Source organism: Phodopus roborovskii, unplaced genomic scaffold (genome assembly GCF_943737965.1).
Source record: "Phodopus roborovskii unplaced genomic scaffold, PHOROB, whole genome shotgun sequence".
Classification (NCBI taxonomy): Eukaryota; Metazoa; Chordata; class Mammalia; order Rodentia; family Cricetidae; genus Phodopus; species Phodopus roborovskii.
The window spans coordinates 51,267,754-51,281,590 of record NW_026126418.1 but is presented as its reverse complement, the minus strand read 5'-3'; the positions used below and the strand labels follow the sequence as shown (position 1 = coordinate 51,281,590).

Genomic DNA, 13,837 nt, shown 5'->3' with positions numbered 1-13,837 from the left:
GAAGAGCTCTCTAGAAACAGTGGAGTCCATTATATTCTTTTAAAAAGTGTGTATGTGTATATATGTATACACATACACACTACAGACGCTAGTCATGAGGCAATAGTGCTGAAGACTCACAAAGGGCACTCTAGGCTTCTCAGGTTCTCACCTTATCCATAGTCAGCTTGTTGCTTTTGTTAAGTGCCTGCTCCATGGTGTCCATGGAGTATGTGAACTTCAGCTTCTCGGGGTGCTGGCGATACTTCCTCTCGCTTAGAATCTCTCCAGCTTTCTTTGCCTTCTCCACCTCTAAGGAGTCTATTGGGACCCAGCCGATACCTTTCATCCAGTTGGTGAAGTCAGATTTGTACAGATTCTTTATCACGAAGAAAGAAAATTTCCATTTCAGAAAGAAGCAGACCTTGGGTTTCTTTGGCTATAAGACTTATTATCAAAAGAGGAGGGGTAGTACTGAGGAGAGACTTTCTAGTGTTTACTCACTATAGTTTTTTTTAGAACAAAGTGGTTATGAAACTGATTGCATTCATGGTGGATTTAAACTAGAAATCCTAGTGTAACAATTTATTTTAAAAACTAACTTTCTTAGCCAGACATGATGATACATGTCTATAATCCTAGGACTCATAAGGCTAAGACAGGATTGTGAGTTCAAGGTCAGCCTGTACTACACAGTGAACTCAGGTAAGGCTAAATTGAAAACAAAAAGCAAAACAAAATAAAATAAATTACAACGAAACAGGAGAGAAATTTTAAAATTGCATTGGTAAGAATATTGTATGTCTTAATTTTTTTTCACAAAATACATCAACTGATCTAACACACACACACACACACACACACACACACACACACCATACACACACACAGTGTGTGTAACAACAATGGGTAACATGTAATTACGTGAATGAAATACCTTACTCTGTAAATCCCTAGATGCACAGTGGGTCAGGTGAAAGGCCCAGACCTGGGTCAGGTACAATATGAATATGTCTCTGATGACCTTGGTTCTCCCCATCCCATGAAAATGGAAACTAACCATCCCATTACTCTGGTACATACATCACTCTGAATTTGCATGGCGTTCCTGGAGTGCTCCACATTCAAAGCATCAGGCAGGAGGGTGTAGTTGTGGTAGGGCTGTCTGTAGTTGGTGTTGGTTGCAACTTCCTGAGACTTCTTTGCAGCTGTCACACTGAACATATCCAGAGGTGTGTGGTACCGGGTCTTGCTGGCCTCATATCCCTTCTTGTACTCACGATCTGATTGTATTTTGGCCACATTCATATAGTGAACCAGTTTAGGGTCGTCCTGAAGACTGAGAAAGCCAATTTGCTTGCCTCTGGCTTTCTCATAGGCCTCCTTGTATTTGCACTATTTGGAAGGGAGGGCCACACAGAAATTTGACATAAATTGAATTTATTTAACAATCTATACAAAGGCCAAGTTCAGTCTGAATCTAGACAATCTCTAAGCTATATTTAGTATTTTAATACAAAACTTGTAAAATATTTCTAATGGATGACTATAATACTTGTTCTGAGAATAATAAATAATATAATAATTTGCAATTTATATCTACATCGTTCATTAGCAGATTCTTTGAATGTGCTCAAAGGTTTCTGAAAAGTTTATTAAGCAGTTGTATATTTCTGTCTCATTTCCATTAATAACTTATACTACTTTTAAAAAGTATTCATGTAATCATGACTCCATTTTACCAAAGCCCTATTCCAAATTATTGAACTTAAAATGAATGAATTATACTCTATTATGATAACTATATCAACTCATCTAGAATACATAATTAGAAAACAATTAAAACATTGTTATTTAACCTACAGTGCTTCCAAGTTTCTCTTGTTTCATTACATTTATTTCTTATATAAATAAGTTGTGGAATTAAAACAGTATATTCTTTTAAAGTATTTGGGGACTTTATTTGGTCATATTTTAATATACTGAAACTTTTTCTTGACAACATCTTAATAAATTTTTAAGTTCACAGTGGAAACAATAAGATTTTCAAAACTTTGCATAAATAAAAAGAAAACATATCTGTAAATTTTTAATGGAGTTTAAAAATATAATTTCAAGTGAAGTAATAAAATAGCAAAGGCACTTAGAAATAAGAAAATACTTCTATATTGTAATCTTTCATGCATTTCACTCTATAGATCATGGTTTTGTGTACAATATGCAGATTATAAAACACACATAAGTTTGCCTTACATCACTAGCAATGTTCCTTGAACTTTTGGCGGCAACAATGGGAATGGCATCTGGTCTCAAGTCGTAACCCTTGGCAAGGGTTTTCTTCCAGTCTGCTTTGTAATGAGCCTGTGAGAAACAAAGGGTTGATCTATCATTTGACACTGTTAAAAGACAAACTGAAACCAGACACCAATGTATCTTTTACAAGAGATCTAAATTCCCTTCTGCTAAGAGAACCTGCAGCCAAGTGATTGGCTTATCACCTGTGTGTCTGCTACATTCTTTTGTGAACTATAATAGAGCCTGGAGACACAGGCCAATAGTCCTACCACTGGGGAAACTGAATGGAGTGATTATGGTTTTGAGGCCTGCCCATATTATACAGGGAAACCTTGTTTTGGAAGACAGACAAAACAAAAATCCAATTCAACAAGAACAACTCAAAAACAGTAAGCAATACATGGTATAATCTCAACTAAAGATTTGCCTCAACTATATTTGTGTGACAAAGCAATGGAACGTGGCTACTTTGTTGGATAACTAAACATTTTTTATCAGTTTTTGTACTTTCAATCTATCCTTCAAGAATGTCATATTTGTGACAAACTTTTCATAATAAAGCATTTAAAGTTAGAGAAAGTCATTGTTGTCAAAATATTAAAATTCAGATACAGTACAGCTCCTGTAGCTTTCACTGTTAAAATGCTTTTATACTGTATTATAAGAGAAAAAAATTAAGTGGGCCTAAAGCATAGAAATGGTTATCCAAAAAAATCCCTTCAAAGTAGTACCTAAAATGTTAATGTTAAGACTAACAACTAAGCAATTTTTTTTTTAAATTAAGCTACCATTAAGACCTGAGCAGGTGTTGGCTATGGTAACAGAGGCAGGCAGATTTCTTGAGTTCCAGGCCATCTTAGTCTACATAGGGAATTCTAGGCTAGTGAGGGCTAATCTTGTCTAAAAATATATTAAATAAATAGTTTTTTTACAAGTATAATTACATTTTAAAATTAGAGTTCATATGTTGGATCTATTTGTTATATTTTATTTTTGAGATGAGGTCCCATTATGTTACTTGGGCTGGGCTCAAACTCTTGATTCTTCAGCTTCAATGTCAATGACCCATGTTCCAGGCTACTAACATTACAGGCACATGCTGTAACTCCTGTCTTCACAAATCTGGGCTTAAGCACAGTAACCAAATACATGCCCAGACTATTTAATAAGTAGTTATTTAAAAAGTCCCAAGAATCACAGAAGGAAACTAAACTCTTCTAGAAGTTTTAATACATGGTTGAAACAAAACTGAACAGAGCAGACTGCACCTACACTTTCCAGTCTTGTCCATACTATGTGTTTTTCTTAATTAGATACCATTTTATAAAGTGTATTTACCATCTACTAGTGAGACACAGCTCATGATTAGAAAAAAACATATGTTAGGCAAAACTTTATAGTGACCCCTAGTCCCCTGTAGTCTGTATAAAGTACCCATCTGAGTGCTCAAACAGTCTACAATTGGTACAAGAGTTACCCAGAATTGGGAAAGGAATGTCTACAAAAGCAATGTTAGGCTGACACCTGGTCAGATACTTACATCGCTCATATTGATGGCATTAACCTTGGCTTGGATAAACTGTGGCAATTCAGGGTCCATTGTGTACTTATGCTTCAGTTTCTCGCCCTCTACCTTGTAGTTCAACTGCAAAGAAAGAAGCATGTAGTGCTATGAGTTGACACAGCATGAGCTTGACAACTGCATACGCCATCATAGGCAGGAATCTGGGGTAGGTATATTTGTATCTTCATCTTACCAGGTAGGGGGTAGGTTCTGTGGTTAAAGCAGGGTTGGGGAGGGTGGGAGGGTGGGGGGTGGGGGGGTGCGGGAGGAGGTAGAGGCAAATCTCTCCTCTTGAAGCTTATAGTTACATAGAAAAGGCATGTTTTTGCACAAACATGAAAACTATAAACTACAGCTAAATTTGTGATATGTTGAAACTACAACAGCCATACCAGAGAAACCTGGACAATTATGAAGGCAGAGGTAGTGTGTGTGCTCAGCCGTAGGTACAAGGGAGTGTTATGGGCAGAAGAGCAGCATTTAGGGCCCCAAAGCAAGAAGTGGCCTGGCCACATAGAGGAACTCAGGGCAACCTGACATCCAGGACTGGAAGGAAGTAGGATTAGATAGACAGGAGAGCAGTCCATGGAACAGAGGTCTCTTCACCCAAGCTAGTAAGTTTGAATTTGAATTTCAAGGAGTAATCCCCAAGAGAGTGTAAACATAAGAGGATGGGTCTCATTTGTTAGAGAGCCCAGACTGTAAGACCAAGCCATTGCAGTCATGCACACGAGAGACAGGGAACTCTGCTGGGTGGTAGATCAAAGACAAGTCCTGCAGCAAACTGGCTACTTAGGACACAGGCTTGGCAGATGTACAGGATGTGGGGAGGGCACAGAGGGGGTTACATCAAAAGTTACCAGCACATTTCTGGCTTGAGTATCTAGGTTTATGCTGATGGGATTTATTCAGATGCAGCAGACAGTACAGTGAGTACCATTTTCCTAGCTAACTCAAACACAACCAGAAGTGACACCCTCCTCAGCACAAAAGAATCCCCAGCATTTATGAGCACTAAAGGACAACATATCCCTAAGCAGAGATTACCATGAAGGGATGAGACCCACAGATGATCTGTAGGTCCCAGGCAAGTAAAATGCCCCCTGTGTTCCAACATCTGGGGCTAAAACAAATGCAGTCTTTGTTTTAAATTTCACCTCTCTTCCCAGGGGCATTGTAAAAGAACTCTGAAAGCACTGTTATGTGAGGCAGTGGGCATTGTAAATTCCCTGACTGGAAGAAAGGGGACTTGGCCTCAGAAATGATGGCAACAAATAAACCGCTGCTTTCTTACCCAGAGGCCTCATCTTAAGAGCACCTCACATAATGAGCTGTTATGCAAGAGGACTAAGACATTATGCCATTTCTCTATGTATCTGGTGGAACTGCTGCAACTCACGACAATCAATCAACAGCCTTTGCAATTCAGACCAAGTTGAAGACGGTAATAGGAACACTCATCTCCTATTTATCACATGCAGGTGCTGTGAACAGCACAGACTGTGCTGGGAAAATACAGCAAAGTGGGAGAGACCCCTTTTTCCAGTCTTCAAGTTCAACATCGTTTCCAAAGTGGAATGTGAACCTTAGCCTCTGGAAAGAGTGTATGTGTCCACATAGACACACCCTCACCTGCTGAGTGAAGGAGCATAGGGGTGTGGCTTGGTCATGGACTTTATTCCTAGACTAAACCTTTAAAGGAAAACCTCTTACATCACTTAGCTGCTTTGTGTTCTGCTGAGCCAAAACCATGCCCATGGAGTCAGGTACACTCGTGAACTTGATGGTGTCCGGGTGTTGCCGGTACTTCCTCTCGTTTAGTGCATCGCCTGCTTTCTTGGCCTTCTCCACGTCCAGAGAGCCAATGGGAATCCACCCAATGCCCTTGAAGAAGCTGTTATACTCATCTTTGTACACATTCTGCAAAAAAGAGTAAGCTCATATGAGAAGGTAGCCTCGGGAATAGTTAGCGAAGCTTCCAGGAGCTGCAATTCTACCCAAAAGAAATGAAAGCAATTATTTTCCCTGTGTGTTGTGTCTAGTCTGTCATTCAGCTTATTACCAGGAACTGGGAATAGGAAAAAGCAAGTCTGTTGTTAGAGTGCATTATACAAGGCATAAGGGAATCTAGGTCATGCATTTCCATGGGTGTTATGGATGTTTTTTTTGGTCTCTTTTGACAATAACTTGGGCTTTCTTTTTAATTTCACTAGAAACTTTGCAAGTTTGAGTTTCACCCACACTGTCCACCCAGGTTATTTCTGACCTTAGCTGGGCAGAGAGATTTTTCACAACTGCTCAGTAACAATCCTATTTCTTCCCCTGACAGAGGACAAGCCCTGCAGAAATCTGCAAAAAGAAATGCCCTGAATGCTGAACAGCTCCCTGTGTGGCTCTCTATGAATCATGCTGTAAGCAGAGCCTTCTTAGTTTGATGTGACTCATTACATAAATTTACATGGGTGACCACATGACCTTGAGTTTAAAAAAAAGAAAAAAAAACAAATAAACAAACAAAAACCCACTTTCCTGAATTCCGAAAGCACTGGGAATTCAATTTTGCATCATCCAGCTATTACCATTGAAGCAGGCTCATGGGGGCACCTCTGGCTAAGAAGCAAAGTGCCTTATGCCAATAGAACACAGTCCTATCTTCATCTATAAATTAACAGATATGATGCTAATGCTTACAATGTAAGCATGGAAAGTCAGGAAAAAATGCAGCTTCAGGAGTTCTTGAACGAATATTGTTCAATCTAATGCATATTTTTCAAGCATTTTAATTGTGTTTTGAGCCAAGTAAGATGGGCTGAAATGATTATCCTTTAAGAATAAATGTCATTGGGTCTGCTATGTAACAAATACTTACATCACTCTGAATTTGATTAGCATTCCTGGTGTGCTCCAGACTCAAGGCATCAGGCAGGTATGTGTAGTGATGTAATGGTTGTTTGTAGTTGACATTGGTGGCCACATCCTGGGCCATCTTTGCAGCAGTAATGCTAACCATATCCCCAGGGGTATGGTAACTGGTTTTGGTGTTCTCATAGTTTTTCTTGTATTCTCGGTCTGACTGCAACTTTGCCACATTCATATAATGGACCAACTTGGGGTCATCCTGGAGGCTTCTGAAGCCAACGTGCTTCCCCTTTGACTTCTCATAAGCTTCCTTGTATTTATACTGTGGGGACAGAACTTGGTTAGCCATGTGCCAGGACTGATAACATTTGGTACAAGATTTTTTCACACACAAAACTAAATAGAACATTAAGAATTTCCAGATGAGTTTTCATGAAACACATACCTCACCTCTTCCAGAAAAACAAACAAACAAACAAAAAACCTTTTAAACTCTGCTGGGACTTCAAGGGAGTCTCATGATGAATTTAACTATCCCTCCACCCAGCATCCCTTGCTTAATGCCTAGAGATGACTTGTATACAGAACTACTTTTAAAATCTACCAGAATATGAACACAACAGCTTCCAAATATAAGACCAATGTTTTTTAGCTTCATGGGGATGTGGCCTTTTCTAATCCAGTTTGTGATTTCTGTTCATGGATGTGAATATCAGCCATGCAAGCAGTTGAGCTTTTACCTCTATCACCTGCTCCCTCGGCAAGCTCAGGACTGAAGTAGCCACAAATGGATTAAGGAACATCAGCTAAGCCAGGAACTGCTACTGGGTTTTCTCAGTAATAAAAACCCATCCTAAAGCAAATCTGCTTAAGGTCTTTCACTGCTGGAACCATCACAGATCAGATCCTCAATATTTATTCAAGAGAATGCAAATCCACCCAAACCCTGCAAACAATGAGCACTGGCATGCAAAAAGGAATTCATATGCTAGGACTTAACAGGTGAAAGGGTTACCAAGGAATTACTCGATGTGTATTAGAAAGCACCACAAACCTGTCAGTGGGGGGAAGGGATAGAGTTCACTTTCCGTTTAAATCAGAAGTGTATTTCAGAGTGATATGTACTGTGTGCAAAGCTTTGAGGAAGGCATCGTCAGTCCCTCCCTGCAAGGAAAGCTGCAGTGACTTTATACCCCTCTCTACATAGTGGTGGTTTGAAAGGAAACCGCTCCCAAAGGGAGTGACACTATTAAGAGGCGTGGCCTTGTTGGAGGAAGTATGTCACAGTTGGGGCAGGCCTTTAGGTCTCTTGCTTAAGCTTCCCTCAGTGTGACTGTTCAGTCAACTCCTGTTGTCTGAAAGATTTTGGACTCTTAGCTATTTCTCCAGCACCATGCCTGCTGGTGTGCCGTGCTCCCTGTCATGATGATAATGGACTGAACCTCTGAAACTGTGAGTCATTCTAAACAAATGTTTTCTTCATAAGAGTTGCTGTCATGGTGTCTTTTTACAGCAATAAGACATAGATGAAATGACATCAATTGACTGGAATGATTACAATAGTCAGGTGGTGGTGGTGCACGCCTTTAGTGCAGATCTCTTTGAGTTCAAGACCAGTCTGGTCTACAAGAGCTAGTTCCAGGACAGCCTCTAAAGCTGTCTTGAAAACCAAACCAAACCAAACCAAACCAAACCAACCAACCAACCAAACAAACAAACAAAAAACAAAAAAGTGGCAGGGTTCCTACTTGGCTTATGGAGTATCTGTAAATATGTAACATTCTTTTGTAATGCAGGCTGTCATCTGAATTTAACATGTTACTGTCATTCATTTCATGTTCTCACTGAAAATAAATGCGAGCTGTCAGGGAATGTGTCAGCAAAGGTGATTTTCATCATGAGTCAGGGGAGAAAGCCACTGTTAGACTTATGACACTGCTACTAAGTGGAGTAATTTGAAAAAAAAAAACTCAACAATGTTGGCAGGTTTGCAAAACACTACTTTGTGGGGAGTTTGAACATTGTTAATTGCATATGTATTCCCAAGCAAGCGTGTATCCGATTACTTTTGGAAAAGGCAACCTAAAACTTTTACTTACATCACTGGCAATGTTTCTCGATGACTTGGCTGCTGTGATGGGAATTGCATCAGCTAGGACATTGTTGCCTTTGGCTATTAAATCATGCCAGTCCCGTTTGTAACAGACCTTAGGTAGAAAAACAAAGAGAATCAGCATCAGCACACTATTTACCAATCAGCCCAGGAACCCTGAATGGCTGGCTGGGTCCTTTAGTTCTCTGGCATATACTAGCTAAGGAATTGGATTCCCCACTGCATGTAGTCTTCCAAGAAACCACATCAGCAAAAGATTACACTTTGTATCTAGCACAAAATCACAGGTCTCTCACTGATTAATCTGGCCTTGGCACATACAGAAGAGGGATACTGGAAAACTAGAGTGGATAAAGGAAGGAATAGTAAAAGCTATAGGGTCTCTGGTCCATGGGGGGACCCTTTAAGAGAAAATGAAGCTGTCCAGTCTTATGAAAGATGACCAGACAGCCAGCTTTACAAATTTTAAGGCTATTATAAAAAAAAGTATCTTTTGAAAATTAATGAATAATGGATTTCATTAATTTTCATTTTTCTCCTGGAAGATTGAAATTCCTCACCTATATGCCAACCTGAAAACAAAATAGAAGTTTTAGGAGAATATGAAATGTACTCTGTGTAAGGAAGCATGCCACACTCCATGAAGAGGTCCTTTCTTGCCAAGAGCCAACTTGAGTCAAGAGGCCACCACCCTGAGTCATGCCCTGCTGGGGACTAAGAGTGGAAAGCTGACTTCAATAATCATCTAGATGCTTCCCTGCTATTTTATTGCCATGTCAAGTTTTCACACACCATCAGAAACCCATGCTACTTACATCACTTATATTGTAAGCATTGCACTTGGCCTGGAGAAACTGTGGGAGATCAGGATTCAAAGTGTATTTATGTTTTACGTCTTCTCCTTTAGCTTTGTATAAAATCTGCAATACACAGACACAAAAATAAAATGCCTTTCCCACCAGGCTGAAAGGAAAAGCTATTAACTATACATGTAATGAGATGCTCTTAGTAGACCCCCCACACACACACCCACTGCTTCCCCTCCATTTTGTCTCCTCCTGGTTCCTGTATGGATCTTGCTATGTAGCCTAGGCTGGCCTACATCCTCAGACTCTCAAATTCTGGTCTGGGATGAAAGGTGTGTGCCACCACTGTCCTGGAATAAAACCTTTTATATCAGACAAACATATCTAATAAGGAGTGGAGGCAATAGAGAAGGGATTGAAGGAAGGGATTGGGAGGTGTAGGTTGGTTCTAAACATTTTATATCCATGTATGGATAGTAAGTAGAATATTTTTAAATGTATCCAATGGCAGTTGAAAGGAAGATTTTATAAAGGGCAGTTTTAAAAAGTTAGTGCCTGGAGAATAAAAAATGCTTAAGTTAAATTTTTAATTTTTTATTTAAAAAAGTATTTTTCATTTTATATACCAACCCTAGTGCCCCCCCAACCCACCATCTACTCCCCATACCAGCTAAAGCCTTGCTTAGGAAGTCAACAAAGTCTTGTATACCAAGTTAAGGAAGGACCAAGTTCTCCTCTGCATCAAGGCTGAACAAGATATCCTGCCATAGGGAGTGGGCTCCAAAAAGCCAGTTCATGCACCTGAGATAGGTCCTGGTGCCACTACCAGCCCCCTCTCCAAAGGTTAACTCACATAACTGTTCCCCATATTCAGAGGGTCTACTTTGGTCCTATGCAGGTTCCCCAATTGTCAGTCCATGAGTTCCCACTAGCTCAGGTCAGCTGTTTCTGTGGTTTCCCCATCATGGTCTTGACTCCCCTTTCTTTTTTATTTACTTATTTAACAGTTTAAAATCTCTTTATTTTATGTGTGTGTTTTGTTTACATGTATGTTTGTGCACCACATGCATGGTGCCTGTGGTGGTCAGAAGTGGCAGGAGATACGTATAGTTGTGAGTCCCCAAGTGGGTGCTTGGGTCTGTTGCAAGGGCAGGTATTGCTCTGTTACACTGAGCTCTCTCTCCATCCTGCACAGTTACAACAGTGAATGCACAGAATGCTAAATTAGAAATGCAAAGACACTGACATTAAGAGTAAACACAGTGAGTAGGCACTTACCACTTAAAGAGCACCCCTCCCTCTCCCCACACACCATCTCCCCAGCTGTACTTACATCACTGACTTGCTGTGTGTTCTGCTTTGCTTGTACCATCACTGGGGAGTCCACGATGCTAGTGAATTTGAGGGTGTCTGGATGTTGCCTGTATTTCTTTTCACTCAGGGCATCACCTGCCTTTTTAACTTTTTCTTGGTCAAGACTGCCAATTGGTATCCAGCCAATGCCCTTCATCCAGGTATTATAGTCTTCCTTGTAGGCATTCTATGGTGGGAGGGAAGAGGATGAGAGCCAGGCCCATTCTGGGACCCGAGGGGACGGTACCCTGGGAGCCACAGCACTTACATCACTCTGTATGTGCATCATGTTTTTGGACAGCTCCAGGTCCATGGCGTCTGGCAGGTAGGTGTAGTGGTGGAGAGAGTGCTTGTAGTTGGTATTGCTGATCACATCCTGTGCCTTCTTAGCCGCCACAACATCGAACATATCGTGAGGGGTGTTGTACTTGGTCTTTGTCTTTTCATAGTCTTTTTTATACTCCCGGTCTGACTGTATCTTGGCCACATTCATGTAGTGAACCAGTTTAGGATCATCTTGGAGACTTTGGAATCCAACCATTTTCCCTTTCGCTTTTTCATAATCTTTTTTATAATGAATCTATTGGGAATGAAGGTGGTCATATTTTGAAATGTACCTTTGAAGATACTGAACATTGAGGTCATAATTGGAAACTTTTGTGCTACCTAGACATTTATATGTGGCCATAACAAGGGGATTGGTTCCAGGATTCCCCATCCCGTGCAGACACAAAGTCCCACCCATACTAGAGTCTCTTATATGAACCATGGTACTTGCATATAACCATATAACCTATGCACACTCTCTCATGTACAATTTGAATTATCTCTGGATTACTTATAATAAATATCTAGTAAATATAAATGCGATATAAATGGTTTTGCATCATTTCAAAGCTAATGACAAGAAAAAAGTCTCTAAGTATTTAGCACAGATGTAATTTTAAAACTCTTTCAGCCCACAGTTAGGTATCTGTGGGTATGAAATCTGAGGATATTAATGGCTGACTTCCTATGTAGTATGGTAAAATAGGAATCACTTAGGAGCCATTTAAGGTTCTATAGCTATTTTGGCCTACCCAAACGAGGTTGGGGTCCAGTTTGTCACTGATGTGAGCCATAGTCAGTGACATAATGATATGAAGTACAGTTCATATCAGTGACAAACTAATTCTCCACACTGTTCCTTTCCCTATAGACACTAGTATACATCATGAAAAAGAGAAGAAAATAATAAAAGCATTTCCTATTCTTTACCCATTACACTTGGCTGCCAGGGCCCTGGAACAGCTAAAGATTTGACAAGTGAAGACTCTTAGCAAAAAGACATGTTTTCTGAGTCCTTGACTATTTCAAAGGCAACCCAGAACCAGTCATGGTGAACAGCATTTGGCTATGAATTAGAAGTAGATGGTACTGGAAGTTCTGGGGGTACCTGCAGAGGATCCTGGGAGACCCAGAGCAGAAAGAAGAGAGCTCTGAAGTCATACGGGGCATTGGGTGGCTGGAGGAGCCGCCCAGGAGAAAGAGGTCAGTGAGAAATGTCAGGTGGGAGGATTTCTCAGAACAAGGACATCTGGCTTTTTTTTTTCAAGTTGTATTGTAATTATAGTAGTGTACGAAAACTTCATTTCAATCAGAAGATGTACTTAAATTTCCTAGAAAATCAGATGTAATGCATGAAAAGGGAAGAGAGGAAAAGAGGAAATCACATACATTAATAAAGATTAGAGATAAAATGGGCTGGAGAGATGGCTCAGCCATTGAAGGCTCGGCTCACATCTAAAAATATAAGAGATAAAATTATTCTATCCAGAAGCTATTATAACTTGAATTTCTTCTCGGCTTCTTAACACAGTAATGCGAATTTATGCAGAAATCTGCACAGTGATTTGAAGACTTACTGGTAACTTAGGACAGGACAGTTATACCAATTCTGACCTCCAAGAATACTAAGGTCTGCTTAGGTACTTTCTGTACAGAATTGTTTCCAATCAGAGACACCATACACACTGACTTCTGGGTATCCTGGTAGATCCCTTGTTACACACATGACCATGACTGGACTTACATCGCTTGCAGCCTGCCGGGCAGCTTTGGCAGCTTTGATGGGAATCGCATCAATTCTCAGGTCATATCCTTTCTTGCTTAAGTCTTTCAAGTCGGCTTTGTACATATTCTGTAAGGGAAACACCCCTTGAGTAGGATTGCAAGGCCATGTTAATAAAGGCAGAGTGTACAGGGCAGGGATGTGTGTACCTCACTGATGTTGTAGGCATTCACTTTAGCCTGGATGAACTGTGGCAGGTCTGCTGGCAGGTTGTACTTATGCAGAATTTCCTCCCCTTTGGCTTTGTAAGCGATCTAGGAGAGGAGAAACCACATGTAAAACAATTATGGAGAGACAGTTAACGGCACTGGAAAATAATTTCAGGGTCACAAGGTGATGTTAAGAATGACACTCTCTGTACTGTCTCTACATGCATCTGCAAAAATATATGTATATCCTAGGACACTCATGCACTGGCACTGAGTCCTGTCTCATTGCATGCTCACTGTTGGACAAACTTTCTGAGCATGGAAATTTCTGGCTGTAGGTGATGGTTCTTAGAAGGGAGGCAATATGGTAGAAATGCTAACCTGCAAGCACTTCCTGAAGCCAGAGCAGGCTAGCAGGGCAGAACATGTCAATGATCTACTTTAGATTTTATGGGAGTCTAAAGGGACTTACAGGTGGTTTTGATTACATATATTTTTTCCTAGCCCTGACTTAAGATACAATCTCCATGTGATCCAGCAGCTATATTCATTCTTTCTGCTCTTCCTAGAGATACCTTACAACTGTCATTAAAAGAAGATGCCCTCACC

The 13,837-nt window shown here is 40.3% G+C and overlaps 1 protein-coding gene across 1 annotated transcript in view; it reads right to left on the bottom strand.

Moving 5' to 3' along the window:
- Neb (nebulin) overlaps positions 1 to 13,837 on the bottom strand; it is a 178,569-nt gene that overhangs the window by 128,420 nt on the left and 36,312 nt on the right. The window contains exons 29-40 of the mRNA XM_051183847.1: positions 13,229 to 13,333; positions 13,041 to 13,148; positions 11,238 to 11,549; positions 10,950 to 11,156; positions 9,626 to 9,730; positions 8,797 to 8,904; positions 6,708 to 7,019; positions 5,552 to 5,758; positions 3,815 to 3,919; positions 2,233 to 2,340; positions 1,063 to 1,374; positions 152 to 358 (exon numbers count right to left, since the gene is read on the bottom strand). Coding sequence (XP_051039804.1) covers positions 152 to 358; positions 1,063 to 1,374; positions 2,233 to 2,340; positions 3,815 to 3,919; positions 5,552 to 5,758; positions 6,708 to 7,019; positions 8,797 to 8,904; positions 9,626 to 9,730; positions 10,950 to 11,156; positions 11,238 to 11,549; positions 13,041 to 13,148; positions 13,229 to 13,333 — 2,196 coding nt within the window. The remainder of the gene's footprint in view (positions 1 to 151; positions 359 to 1,062; positions 1,375 to 2,232; positions 2,341 to 3,814; positions 3,920 to 5,551; positions 5,759 to 6,707; positions 7,020 to 8,796; positions 8,905 to 9,625; positions 9,731 to 10,949; positions 11,157 to 11,237; positions 11,550 to 13,040; positions 13,149 to 13,228; positions 13,334 to 13,837) is intronic.